The following is a 14,907-nucleotide window of genomic DNA, read 5'->3' as shown; positions in this document are numbered from 1 at the left end:
ACACCTCACGGCCTCACCAACTCGCTTGCCGGACTCCGATGTGTCCAAGGAAGTCTCTTCGAAGGCAATGAGTGTAGTGACAATCGATTAATAATTGGTGGTTTAAATAAATATATTTGTAATGTCATCATGTATATATTCCCATCGTAATCTATATATTATGCGTGGGTGATTGAATTTAGAGAGAAAATGAAATATGCAATTAGGGCATCTCCAAGGCAGACCCTCAAACCGTCTGCAATCGTCTAGATGGCACGGTCCGGACGTGTTTAGCCATCCAACACGGGCTTGTATCGCTCTGCCGACTGGTCCGGACGCACTTTTCCCGCAAAGTCGAAACAAACTTGGGGGCGGCTTTGCGGGAGTCCGGACAGCAACCACGTAGGACATCGACACCTCCGGCCCACCCAAAACCCCTCCCGGACACCGCATATCCATCCTCCCATCTTTTTCTGCATCCTTCTCTCTTGCCTCCACCACTGCTCCACCACCACAGCTGCCTCGCCACACCCTTGCCGGAAGTTGACGACTCCATCTCCTCCGGCACTACACCCGGGCTCCAGGTCGCTTCTCCCTCTTTGTTGTTCCATACCTCTACTCCGTCTGCCACATAGGTACCATCTACCTCTACGATACTCACCATGTCCGGTAACTAGTCGGTGAAATGTCCGTGCTAATTTTTTTGTCCCTTCTTCTTTGATGAAATGGATTTGGATATGGAGTACATATACGAGCACTTTGTTGAGTCGTTCGACGGCTCAATAGAAGAGGACTACATGGATGAGAGGACAATGATGCAGGTGGTCCTTACAGACGCGGAGTGTGCAGAAGATCGTGTTCTCAATTTCAAGAGATCGATCAAGGGACATCAAGTGCTCAATCGCAACAGGGCGCACGGCCATTTGATATTGATGGACGACTGCTTTGCCTCTGGTGCCCTATTCGTTGACAATTTTCGCCACCGCTTTCGGATGCAAAAGAATGTCTTCGTTCATCTCTGATGGCGTCCACTCCATTAATGACTAATTCATCTTGAAGAAGGATGGTGTGGGAAGGATTGGGTTCTCTAGTTACCAGAAGTGGACGCCCGAACTGCGTGCATATGGGATAGTTGCTGATTCATGGGACGAACACCTACGAATGTCTGAGAGTACATGCGGAGATGCCATGGTAAGATTTGCTACTGATGTGGTCTCGGTGTTTGGACCTCAGTACCCTAGAGAACCAACTATGGCAGACACCCAGAGGAACTTGGCAATGTCTGAAATAAGAGGGTGGCCAGATTTGTTTGGATCTTTTGACTGCATGCATTGGAGATAAAAAAACTACCCAAAAGCTCTACAAGGGCGGTATCATGGTCTTATTAAGAAGCACATCATCATTCTTGAAGCAGTTGCATCACATGATCTTTGGATTTGGCATGCCCGGGTTTCACAATGACATCAATGTGCTGCAGCGATCATCATTGTTTACTAGGCTGGCTGAAGGAAAAGCTCCTCCTTGCCATTATACTCTCAAATGGCATGAATACAACATGAGCTGCTATCTGGTTATGGCATCTATCCTCTGTGGGCTACCTTTATCAAGACCATCTCTGATCCAGTTGGCCAGGAAAAGTCTCACTTTGCCTAAAAACAAGAAGCGGCTAGAAAAGATATTGAGAGGGCATTTGGAGTTTTGCAGGCACGTTTTGCCGTTGTTCCTAAACCTGCTAAACTGTGGGATCCGGAGACCTTGTGAAAGGCGGTGATATGTTGTGTGATTATGCACAACAAGATCGCCGAAGATGAGGGTGAGGATGTTGCGTAGGTCTTGAATTTAGAACATGGGTGATTCTATCGAACTTCTAGACCAGAATCCGGTCATATTTGATGAGTTTGTTCAAATACATTAACAAATTCGGCATCAAGAAACTGAAGGAAGATCTGATTAAGCATCTGTGGGCAGTTAAAAAGGATAACATTATTGGATTGTGATATTTAAATTAGAACTTTTGTTGTATTTGAACATTTTTTAGCCAAACTGAAACTAGATATACAACTATTTTGAGCTTGCGGATGTATGCGGACTTTTAAAGAAATAGGAATGAAACTTCATATCTTGCCCAAATCTTCATCCCTAAAGATACTTGACGTAGTATTATTCAAGTGGATACACAACTCACAAAGAATACAAGAAGTTGACTAGGCGGACGGGTCCGAGTGAAGAGAAAAAAAAAACATACGAAACTCAAAATATTTTCCGGAGATATTCATTTTCCTAAAGAGGCGGATAAGATATTAGGTGGTTGTTTGATACCGCCAGAAAGACAAAAAAAAATTCTAAGAAATCAAAAGAAAGGAAAAATTGGGTCTATGTTCTCCTGAAAAAATCTATCTTTGGATGGCCAGCATCCGCGGATGCCCGACTTACATATCAGCATTGGAGATACCCTTAGATGTTACACGAAGTGTGTCTGTGGACACGTTATGATAGGTTCACGGACAACTGGGTGCCTCGCACATGCCCTAAGATTTTATCTTACCTTAAAGCTTAAGGTTTCCACGGAACTGCAATTAGTCACTAAGCATGGCCAAATGTTCGATGTCACGCATCCCATGTGCCCTGTAATAAAGTTGCAGTCAATATTTTTACTCTACCAACCTTATGCCATGAAAACACATGCACATTGATCCGTTCAAACCTCGGAAAATAAAATAAAATAATTAGAAAGACATCGCCGCAGCCACCGCATTGTGTTTACGTAATATCGATTCATTGGGAAGAACTTTCTCGAGAGTACGCCATCAAGAAACCTTTTTTTTTTCTTCACTTGCTGTGTGTTGTGCCCTAGAATCTTTGTGTTCATACTACTACATCACCAGAAAACTCAATTATTACACATTCATATATATGTCAGTTATGCTCACATATCCAGTGTTTCTTAGTGCCTACGTATGTGTTGGGGACTAATTGTTGATTAAAGGAGTGTTCTTTGTTACTTTACTTCACTATAAGAGTGTGTTTTTATATGCGATGATGGATATTGCAATCATCTTGATGATGCAGTTAGGTGAATAGTTATATTTGGTCTATATGTGCACAAACGTTGATTGCATCTCAAAACTTCAACAACCAATATATGGTACTCCCTCCGTTCGGAATTACTTGTCACAAAAATGGATGTATCTACAACTAAAATACATCTAGATATGTTCATTTCTTCGACAAGTAATTCCGAACGGAGGGAGTAAGTCTGTTCAATGACTTGTGAAAACATTGTTATTTTATCTTGCAATTTCTTAACAGTCTGTTGGTATAATACAATATACTCACTTTTTTAACAAGGTGGCATAATATACTCCCTCCATTTCTAATTATAAGATGTTTTACATATTGCAATGTAGGCTACGTACAGATTAAAATGAGTGAATATAAGCATTAAAATGCATACAAATCTAAGAAAATGGAGAAAAGCTAAAATATCTTATACTCCCTCCGTCCCATAATGTAAGACGTCTTTTGACACTAGTGTAGTGTCAAAAAACGTCCTACATTATGAGACAGAGGGAGTATTTAGGAACGGAGGGAGTAATTTAAATTCAGTCAAGGTATTGAACAAAAGCTAAAGAGAAATTAAAAAGACATCATAATTTGTACACAGTTTGCAGTTTTACTCGGAGATTATAAGTTTGCTTACTACCCATCGGGTCGCATTACACGCAATGAGTAGAAGAAAGAATGATTGCAATGTGCATAGATTGCACTAATTAATGCTACATCTTTCTCTTGAGAGCGAGATGTTCCGGAGAATGCGAGTCCAGATTTAATACCTGCGCCAGGCATCTCCGGGTTCACACTATCATACTGAAGCGAGCACACTATCTACTGACCAAATGAATTGACAGGTTTGGGATAATTTCCTTGCTTGGAGAAAGCAACTGGGCACCAATGGAGCAGCCACTCACACTATTAATCAACTCACCCTTATTGCGTGTGCTGGTACGGCCTTGCAACCTAATTTCCATCCATGCAGACCACTTGGTACAGCACAAGCTAACCCTTATTGCGTGATTAAGCGTTCAAAAAACTGCTTTTCCAACTGGTGCTTGTATTATATCAGACACTGTTTACAGATAGGGGCTGCTGTTATACAAGGCGGTATAATTATGTACAGAAGGGTAAATAGCTGCCACCCATTTCTCGACACCTTCCGGTCTTTGGGCTATACCGATACATACCTCACAAAGCATTCTTGCTAGCAACACGCCAGGGTCCATCTGGATATCTTGAGGCTGGTCTGTCATGTGCTGCAAAGGTTCAATCCTTCGGCGAAAAATGGTCAGTGGTAACAGACTGATAGGCAAAGGGCATTGCCATCGTACAGTTCTGAACCATGACCCCACAGGATCAGGTGACACGGCAGACAGCACATCAACATATTTTGAATGGCCATTCACCAACAGAGGCTATCAGATCCCAAGATCAAACGAAGGAGGCGTGAAGCTGACATCAGATGCTCGCTTAGTTTCCGTTGGTTTTTGTGCTGATTGTGCTTTCTGGAGTCTAAGTTGCTCGGTCGCTTGTGCTTCAATTGCATCAAAATCAAGGTTCTCAAAGAAAGCATCGTCCCAGTATATGTCATTACCGACTTCAGTAGCAACATGTGAGGAAGGTGGTGCTGGTTCCGGTTCAAGGTTTATGACAGGGATTGAGGCGGCATGCTCGAAGCTTAGTTTTCTCTTTCTGCTATCTGGTTTGGTGGTTGATTCGCAATTGACCACAGTTGCTTCACCCTGCTCCTTTATCGAACTGTCTCTCTCCAGGGACATTTGCTGGTGACCTATAGGACTTGGGTCAGTGGTACCATATATTTGAGGAATCCCTTGTGGAGTCTCGATAGGATTGTGCAAGTTCCCTGATGAACAGCTTGCACTTCCAGCTCTGGAAACAGAATTATCAGAGACATCTTGGTATCTAGAGGGCAGGACTACCGTTGACTGACTAAGTAGTGATCGTCTGCAAGAACATCAAATGGAATATGAATTCCACAGTTGCATATGCAACTTTTTCACAAGAACAAAAATATGAAAGCAGTTGTACAATTTTTATGCTAATATATCTGGGTCTCAGTTTTCAACATGATTGACGGCGAACAAGCTTCTTAGTTCTTACAGTGAAGAATTATTGAGTCGGCACAGTTTTCAGATTTGCATGATATATCCCGTGTACAAACCTTAATGTAGATTGTGTGCACATAGTGTTCTAGGTATCTAAATTATGTATGTACCTTTATCAAGCTAATCTGATACACATGTCTAATTGCATAGCCACTCACAGTTCTTCAAAAATACTGTAAATTAGAACTGTGATGTTCATTTTCAGCAATTAAACAACACAGTGAGTTGAACTGTAATCACAAGTGTTCAATTGTGCTTCTTGGTGGCCGAAAAGATTGACAGGAAACAGAATGGTCTCAAAACAAATAATTTTAGCAAGAAACATAAACACCATTGCGAAGAGTAGTCTGATCGTCTTTTAATACCTGTAGAATGCCATCATGTCGTTAGTGTTACTGTATTCACCACCTTGTTCACTCTGAGTGAATTGGCCAGTAGGAGTTGTCTGGTCATCAATAAAGCTATCTTCGTATTTATCTTCACCCCGATCATCATCCTCATCCGGTGAAATGTCAGCATCTTCAGACACTCTAAAGCAATAATGGAAGGAAGTTAAAATATAAAAAACAATATGCTTACCATTACAGTAAACCAAGAAACCAATATACATTGATAAGCAATTATTAGCAAATAGATTTAGCATTAGTTTATTCAGCAGCATCAGAACATTCAATGAAAGGTTCCAGTGATCTTACTCGACTTCCTCGTCAATATATATATCCATACGCCTCTTGGCCTTCCTTCTGTTTCCTAGATTAAGAATAAATGCGAAAGTACATCAAGGTACAATTTTTTTGTTAAGATTTGGGAGATGTGAACAAGAGGTTAGTAAGTATGTACTGATAAATGATTGAGTTGGCAACAAGATTAAATAGATAGTTTCAAAGGAAAGAGGCTCAACTCACCAACATCATGCTCCATCTGATCACATTGTTCTCCTACAGATCCATTATATCTTTCATTCAAAGACAATGAGGATACTCGTTTGATCTTGTCACCACATTTGCGGAGTCTTCTGTACTTCGGTAATTGCTGTACTGATCCTGATGTATTCCCTACCGACTTAGGCTGCCAATCATCAGACATACTATCACACAGTAGATTTGCAGTGGGGGTATGAGCAGCAGGACTGCAGTAGATTTTTGCCTTTGAAGAACACACTGGCTCTTCTGTTTCTGCTTGAGTCTGAACTAGGATATTCTTCTCGCTTGACGAACCATGATGTTCCGTGACACCAGCAGGAAATTGACCTTCTCTCGCAAAGCTTAGTGGCCCATCACTACATTCTGGCCGATTGTGTTGAGCTCCCTGAATGTGTGACTTTGAAGAACTAACCTTTGCAAGAAAACCAAGATCAGCAGCACTGTCTATTTCTAATTGTTCGTGGCTTACTTCAAGGACTGGAGATTCAGGAACAATTCCTTCTTCAATATAATGTGTTAACCTAGGACTAAGTTCCATGTCTTCCTGACCTGACAAAACTGGGCTTGCTAGTTTAGCATTGCATGGTGTGTCCCATTTTTCTATTGGACTTGTAACCGTTTTAGATGGAGTACTGGGGGAAAGTACATGTGTGCCATCAGCTTGGTTACATTGCTCCCAACATTCAGGGAAATGAGGAGCTGAATTTAATGCATTGCCAGCAAAGATCAATTTACTTGAATAAACGCTATCTGTTATTTGCCCACTGGCATCTGCCGTCAATTTCGAAGTAGTCTTGTTCTGGATTGTATGTTCCCAATTTACATTCCTTGTATCCTTATGGAACTCAGATATCCTCGGTAAGGCAGGTACAAAGGTGATAGAAACATAGCCTCTAACATCCACAGCTACATATTCCCCACTGAAGAATGAGTGGAGAGGATATTTGTTGACCAGTGAACTTGGCACACTAGCACTTTTACTCAATGACACTTCTCCAGAAGAAAAGTGATGACCTTCCAACGCCTGATCCTCAAAAGCTGCTACATAAGTAGGTTCTTGTAAAGGGCTTCCACACTGAATAAGTATTCAGAAACAATATTAGGACTTCTGTTTCATTTCTACTCCCTCCGTTCCTAAATATAAATCTTTTTAGAGATTCCACTATGGACTACATACGGAGCAAAATGAGTGAATCTACACTCTAAAATATGTCAATATACATCCGTATGTAGTTTGTAGTGGAATCTCTAAAAGACTTGCATTTAGGAACGGAGGGAGTAATTTATAAGGAAAAAATCTCCGCAAATCTTCGATGTACCTTAGTTTTAGAGAAAGAAACATCTTGAAGTTGTTGCATAGTATCGATTAGCATATCTGTAGTTCGATAGGAATGAGGCACTCTATAGATATCACATGGAGAAACCTGGAAACTAGGGAACGCAACAAGAGATGGTTTCCAAGTATCTTCTTTGCTTGAACTGAAGTACTGAGCAATCAATAGGCCATCTTCCTCTGAAACTTTGTTCAAAATGTGTGGTGTGCCACTCACATCAACTTTCCTTTTCTTTGAGCAATGGACATACTTCTCTATTGATAATTTAACATATTTAACTTCTGGGCTATAGACATGTGGAACCTGTTAGAAGGGATAACATAATTAGCACCTCTAGAGTGAAGAAACAGTTTTACCTACAAACAGATCAAACAGAATTACCATCCTGGGACTAGAATGGTATTCAAAGGCGTTCCCTTTACGCAGAAGATTCTTCATTGTCCGAGCACTTCCTTGTTTCTTCATGTACCCTTGCAGCTCTGGTCCTTCACAAGCCAAAACCAGTTTGTGCAGTTAAGGTAAAAACATCTCTTACAAAATGCAACTATTGGACGTGGTTATTTCAGTCATCAGAAAAGGATATCAACTCGTCCTTCGTGCTTCCGCCCAGTCCTTCCCATTCGTTGGATCATCCTTAATGGAGAGACATTGGCATCGAAACAAATCACAAGATCCACCTCCATAATATCTAGACCTTCCTCACCAATTGATGTTGCCACCAAAATATTGTAATCCCCAGCTCGAAATTTCTGCAACCATGCCATGGATTATTTGGGTGGGTGGGATGGGGGGGTAGATCTTGAATGACCAGCCGTTGTCTGATACCTGTAAAATAGCTTGTTGCATTTTCTGTGTCTGGCCCTTCAGTCGGTCACCTGCAAAACCCAAAAATGGTAAGATAAGCAATGCAAATCCACCATATGGATTGATCTATCCAGTGTAATGCACCATTTTATATATAAAGTAACTCTATCTACTTAGCCCGCTGTCATGCACTCATACCTGTAGAGCTTTGACCGATGAACTGTGCGGGTCTGAAAAGTCCGCCACCACTGTCTCTTAATGAACCGAGAATCTCACTGCATTTGGAAGCAATCAAAGACACATTCAACCCACATGATAATTGAATCAACAATCATAAAACATCAGAAGTCCAGTGCAGAAATTGTTTCTGATACCCAGCCAAGACATACAGTAGCAAATAAATCCAACAAAAACTGTGGTGCCTCTTGCTTACTGTAATTTATATGACTAGATTGGACAAAAGAACATATCAGCTTGGTGGGATTTAGTTACAACACACACATGCAAGCAGACAGAAAAAAAAACACCACAGAAAAAAGAACAACAAATAACTGTGCACAGAGCAATTCATGTGTAGAATGCTACATAATAGGCACAGTAAGTATTGTGAGGTTTGATTCTTACATGGCACTTCCAAATTTCTGAAAAATAGAATAGTGACACATGCAGGCGCACACACCAAATAATCACAATAACACCACACACACAAAAAAGAGTGCACAGGTAAATTTTTCAATCTAGAACAAAGGATCTGCAGAGGGCTATATATATGATAGCCACAAGGACCATCATGAGGTATTGTTCTTACTTGACACTTTCCCGGAAATTTGAAAAGATAATCACCCGTGAGTCCTTGGAATCATTTTTGTCTGCATAGGATAACCGGTACCAAAGTGATCATAGCAAACTTAGTAAAATTTTCTCTGGGTTAGTTAATGAAGGTAATCAATTGAAGGCAATTAAAACAGAAGAATCTTCGAATACATCACATCTGAGTAGTGATACAACACAATCATATGCGCCAACTCAAAGCAAACAAGTCACACGCTTGCTATCACATGTTTGATAAGTGATAACATGCAGTAATTGAGAAGCCAAGTTTCACAAACATAGCTCTCCTATGCTACAAAGAGTTGCCATTCTTACAACTTGCAAGAAAATATAGCAGCATCATTTCCATAGGCGTAATGCTTGTACTTCCTCCGTCCGGGTTAATAAGTCACCTCGAATTTTGAGTCTAACTTTGACCCAAAATTTGACTAAAACTAGCAAGATACCCGTGCATTGCACAGAACATTAAGATGCATTTTTTTATAAAACACCTGCTGTGATTGACCCATGCGGGAGTAACCCCATGTGTAAAAACTAATGATATCTCGAGAAAGAGGAGAGATAAGGTGAGCAGAGGAGTGGGGCATGGTGGTGATTGGTGGTCGGACTGAGGGGAGGCATGGGGATGGACGACGCCGGCAGCGGCCACCATGCCAGATTGTTCCAGAGGCTTCCTTTTTTAATTGCTCAACAATGAGGTTGTGGGAGATAAGGATGAACGAGTGAAGGCCTTAACTGCAAATGTGGAGAGGGGTGCGGGTATCTTTTTGCAAAATTGCCATAGTTTGCTTTCTATCCGTCAGATATAGATCGGACAGTCTATATTGCAAGATGGCAGGCATACCATCATCACCAACTCGGATTTTTATAAGAGTAGAGAAAATTACGAGTTAATGCCACAAAAGTATGTCACTGAAAACTTCTTTGGAATACAAATCAAACATACGTTTTTTGGCATATAACTCTTATTTTTTAGTACAATTCTGGTCAAATTTAGGCTTGAATTTCGAGGGGGCTAATAAACCTGAACGGAGGAAGTACAAGCATAAGATTACAGATTGGGCTACTAGAGAATGGCTAACATTCTTATAATGGACAGTCCGCATTATTCATCTACTGATCATCAAAACCAACTCAACAAAATATGCACCCCATTACGAAAATCAAGAGTTGCTTACGGAAGTGATCGACCAACACTTCTGCCAATTTCTGCACCTTTGGACTGGGTAAGCCTTCAGATGAGATCTTCTGCATCATATTCATTGCATCCCAAAAGGTTTGATTCTTTGAAGCAAAATTCCATGAGTGCCTTCAATAAACAAGAGAAATTATAAATGTGAACTATTACATATTACATGTAATTGATTCTTCCATCCCCAAGACAATATTGCTCAAGAAATTCGTTAGTGGCATAATTATGAATTACTCTTTGCATACAATTCAAATCATGTAGCAGGAATGTGTGTAGGCAATACCCTTCTTTCAACTTGGCTTTAATCGACTCATGTGCTGGCTTGATTCCATGGCTCCAAAGCATTTTACTCACATGACAAAGTGACACGAGAGCTGCAAAAGATTTATGAATTTCCTTTTTCTTTTCCAGAGGAATATTTGGTGGAGGTGCTTGGCTGAATTTCGTCCTTAAAATAAGCAACTGATGTGGGTTCCACTGGCAACAGTAAGTAACCAATTAATAATGCATAGAAGTAACAAATTATAAGTGAGTGTTGGGCAGTAAATAATCGTAATCATGATAATTGATGTATACAGAGAATCTCAAACATACATTTGCAGCATCCCTGTTATCAATCACCCCAGCAGCACGTAACTGAACAACATGTGTATTTATAAGATCCAAAATCATAGCATTGACTTGAGTTGTATCACTGCCAACAGGAACCTACATTGAAGCAAGTAAAATTCATGGAACATAAAAACACTATACCGCCCATTTACCAAGTTCATACCTTTAAGAGTTCAACTGTACGTGTGTTAACATATCGTTTGACTTCAAGATCACTTTCATCACGATGAATCAACTCTGAGATGCATAAATTGTTGATGACAGCTTGGATATTTGGCTGTTTTGCTGAATGAAAAGCCCACGATAAGATTTACAAAATAGAAAATGTCTTCATCTTTGCACAAGTACTTCTATGTGATGTATGGACTCACATCCTGGTGTCGCAGTTAAAGCTAAAATTCTTAGCGGCACACCAGCTGCCACCAACTGTCAGCATAGCAAAAAATTAAAATTTGAATAAGCTTCAGCAAAAAAGCACTCATACAACTAGTTGACTGATATCATCAATCAAATGGGCTTGATAGTGGAGGAAAGCATGACGGTAACAAAATAAGATGATGAAATGTTTGGAGATAAAAACATGCCTGGCGAACAGCAACACAGTAAGCATGATTTCCCGAAGCTCTATGAGCTTCATCTATCACCAAGCAAACTAGTTGTTTCACCATGCATATACCTGTTAAAAGCAAACTTCATAATGTCAGCTCAGCGAACAACTGAAGCAATAACGGCAGAGCAGTCAGTGTGGACAAGAAAAGTATGAAGCATGAACTTGACAAATCACTAAGAAACCTACTATAGTAATATAGTACTGTGGTAGTCAGACCGAACATAAAATTGGGGCAATCAACAAAATTATCTGTATATGTGCTATGAGATGCTTCCCTGTGTGGATATTTGTATATGGTAATTACACAGAAAATACTAGTGTACTATGTGCCTGAATCCATTTGGATGAAGAATCTAATGTGACTGTTTTTTATGTCTCTTTATACAACAGAAAATGTGGTTGCTTTCAGAGGTCCATATTTGGTTATCATTTGAAAATCTGCATAAACAAATGACAACGTATGGGGAAAAACTTACAAAAGATCAATATATAATACTAGAAACATTGAGGAAAATCACCAGATTGTATATCATTCTCAAGAATCTGTGGAGTGACAAAGAACACTCGTTTAGACTTCCACAAGCTTGATCTCGTTGAAGGGCTTAGATTCCCTTTCATATCAATCGCCCACTTCTGCAAACAGGTAAAACTCATTTAATCTCCAGCACCGGCAGAGAAAATGCGTCAATCTTTATCTGACACCAGGCAAGCATGAATATCAAAAAATATAAGCTTTAATACCTGCGGTATACCCACTATATTATGACATGCCTCAATTTGCTGAGTGACAAGAGGACGCGAAGGGGCTGTGAATACTATTTTACCTGAGCTATTCAATGTATCAGTAACAGCAATCTGTCAGAAAGTTACTTCTGCAAAAGTTCACGGAATACAACACAGGAGATGCAGTGTCCAGTTAGGTACCAAAATATTACCTTCAGGAAACCATCTAAAATAGTTATACATCACCACGGCTGCGATAAAAGTTTTGCCAAGTCCAGTTGGAAGGGCTACTAGTGTATTTGTAAACAAAGCCTTTTGGACAATATATCGTTGGTACTCTCGGACTTCCACATTAGCTGCATCATGTGAACAAAAGCCAAATGAATCACAAAGATCATATTATGACTGTTCATAAAGCAGACATGTTCATAGCAGAACTGAGCCATACAAAAAATGGAATCTTTGACATGAGTATCAGACAATGCTCAGGAAGGGACAAGGTAGCTTTCTGCCTTGAGTGCAGCCAGCATCCGGAGCAGCAGCCAAGCACACACGACCTTGAAGAGCAGCCAACTGGAAGAGAGGAGAGTGGAAAAGGAAGAGGAGACTGGAGAGGAACTGTTAGGCGGTTAGGCCCAACTGTGGCCAGGCGTGCTGGTTTGTGGAGATGGGGTACCATAAGCTATCCACACAAAGTGATCACCTCCGCCGCGACACCTCCCCCTCCTTTCCCGCTTCCTTCCTTCTCCACTTCAACAATATCCTTTGTCACCTTGGCAGGAAGGATGTGTGGAAACAGACACCAACTATCCTTCCACCAGTGGCTATTATTTTCCCCTTGATTTTGCTCACTGCTTCTGGCCAGTGAGAATTCAACAAGCAGCAGTCTGCTCATCTCACTGCTTAATGCCTATTGGGAAACAACTCTGAAGCCCAGTACCCAGCTCACGAATTAGGCCCAAATCGCAGCTTAAGGCATCCACCAAGCAACTAGGCTGATTTTTATAACACTGGTTTCAAAGGCCATTTTCTGATTTACTCAATGGAATTATTTCACTATTTTTATATCTAACAGGAGTTCACACGTGGAACTAAGTGGATACTACTACACGTTCAAGAATGTGCGGTAAGGACTAGGGATAAATAACAAAAGGTCTAGATGAACAAGTAAATATTCTGCACATCAGCAATTCACAATTCAAGCACAACCTTTTACAATGCATATCTAATCATGGTTATACTAGAATAATGCTATGAATTTATGATCATACAACAACAAAAAATGTTGCTCTTGCGAGGAAATTAAAGGTATGCCCCTTATATTCCAGCAGCATAAAGCAATTGAATCAGGCAACTGAACTATATTACAAACTAACAAAAGTAAAAGGTTCACGCCTTATTTGCAAGCTGCATAAGCAAAGCAACAGAATCAAACAACCAAGCGATTTTGATATCTATCTACACTAATTTATGCTTATCTGGCTCTCAATCTCAAAACCACTACCACACCAATGTTGCTTCAGATTTTGCCTGCGTCTAGGGCTGTCAAGAATATCATAATCATAATGCACATGATTCTTGAGTTAAAATGATTAGCTGGACCTTAAGACAAAAGGTATTTTACTTATGATCTCTAGGAACAACTCATCTCATTTCATACAATTCACACAGGAATCCTCTTGGTGTCGAATCGAAACTTAACGAAATATATTTTCGTACTATATGTTTTTTATGTTGTAGATAGATATTAGCATATTTTTTATAGACTTGGCCAAACTTTAAGAAGTTTGACTTAGGACAAAGCTAGAACTTCAACTAATTTGGAACGGGGAAGTATTAGATAATACAGCCTAATGGTCTTTCAACAGTCACCAAAACAATTTATTTTTCTTTTAGTTGAGGAATCAGAACGAACAATTTAGGTGCATTGATAAGCATATCGTCCAGAATGTATTTCAAAGAAACGCTGGCATGCACATTGGTTATGCTACGCAAGAATATAACAACAGCAAAATCAAAACATAAGTCAGTGACCAAAAGTTAGTGAGAAATCTGGGCACTAACTTGGATAGATCCACGTCTGCACTGCCTCGTGGTCGAGCGCCACGGTGCAGGACCCCTCCGCAACCTCCTCCTCGCTCCCCCTACGCAAGCACCCCTCATCGCCACGGACCGCAAAGTGCGCCCCGCCACCACCAGGTGGCACCGCTGCCGCCACAGGAACCGCCGGTGCAGGGGGCGGCCTCTCCTTCGCAGCCTGCCTCTTGGTGAACGCGTCGACGAAGCAGTCGAGCGCCGCAGTGCGTGGCCGGTCCACGACCTTCTCCTCACTCGCCTTCCGCGAGCACCCCTCATCGCCACGGTCCACAAAGTGCGCCCCGCCACCACCAGGCGGCACTGCTGCCTCCACAGGAACCGACGGCGCAGGGAGCGGCCTATCCTTCGCAGCCTGCCTCCTGGTGAATGAGTCGACGAAGCGGTCGAGTGTCGACTGCCGCGCGACTCCCGTGGACGGCCCGTGGAAGGAGGGCACCGCGGCCGAGGGAGCGAGGCCCGACGACGGGGCGGCCGAGGGCTGGGGCGGCGGCGGCGGGGCTGAGGTCGACATGGCGGTCGTGGAGGCTGAGGCAAGGGCGCAGGCGTTGTCGATCTCCCGCACGGCCGCATCCCAATCGAAGCCCTGGGGGTTAGGGTTTGGAGAAAGGGGGCGTGAGCACAT

The 14,907-nt window shown here is 41.5% G+C and overlaps 1 protein-coding gene across 1 annotated transcript in view; it reads right to left on the bottom strand.

The window, feature by feature from the left end:
• Nucleotides 1-3,580: 3,580 nt before the first annotated feature.
• Nucleotides 3,581-14,907, bottom strand: part of LOC123091290 (DEAD-box ATP-dependent RNA helicase FANCM) — an 11,669-nt gene continuing 342 nt past the window's right edge. The window contains exons 2-21 of the mRNA XM_044512759.1: nt 14,253-14,870; nt 12,401-12,544; nt 12,207-12,289; nt 11,984-12,098; nt 11,440-11,531; nt 11,227-11,281; nt 11,019-11,140; nt 10,838-10,951; nt 10,527-10,720; nt 10,230-10,360; nt 9,029-9,089; nt 8,419-8,495; nt 8,242-8,291; nt 8,000-8,165; nt 7,798-7,919; nt 7,402-7,719; nt 6,065-7,157; nt 5,855-5,909; nt 5,525-5,689; nt 3,581-4,998 (exon numbers count right to left, since the gene is read on the bottom strand). Coding sequence (XP_044368694.1) covers nt 4,452-4,998; nt 5,525-5,689; nt 5,855-5,909; nt 6,065-7,157; nt 7,402-7,719; nt 7,798-7,919; nt 8,000-8,165; nt 8,242-8,291; nt 8,419-8,495; nt 9,029-9,089; nt 10,230-10,360; nt 10,527-10,720; nt 10,838-10,951; nt 11,019-11,140; nt 11,227-11,281; nt 11,440-11,531; nt 11,984-12,098; nt 12,207-12,289; nt 12,401-12,544; nt 14,253-14,870 — 4,322 coding nt within the window. The 3' untranslated portion in view covers nt 3,581-4,451. The remainder of the gene's footprint in view (nt 4,999-5,524; nt 5,690-5,854; nt 5,910-6,064; nt 7,158-7,401; nt 7,720-7,797; nt 7,920-7,999; nt 8,166-8,241; nt 8,292-8,418; nt 8,496-9,028; nt 9,090-10,229; nt 10,361-10,526; nt 10,721-10,837; nt 10,952-11,018; nt 11,141-11,226; nt 11,282-11,439; nt 11,532-11,983; nt 12,099-12,206; nt 12,290-12,400; nt 12,545-14,252; nt 14,871-14,907) is intronic.

This window comes from Triticum aestivum, chromosome 4B (assembly GCF_018294505.1).
Source record: "Triticum aestivum cultivar Chinese Spring chromosome 4B, IWGSC CS RefSeq v2.1, whole genome shotgun sequence".
Lineage (NCBI taxonomy): Eukaryota > Viridiplantae > Streptophyta > Magnoliopsida > Poales > Poaceae > Triticum > Triticum aestivum.
The sequence above is the reverse complement of the archived record's forward strand: the minus strand, read 5'-3'. Positions and strand labels throughout refer to the sequence as shown.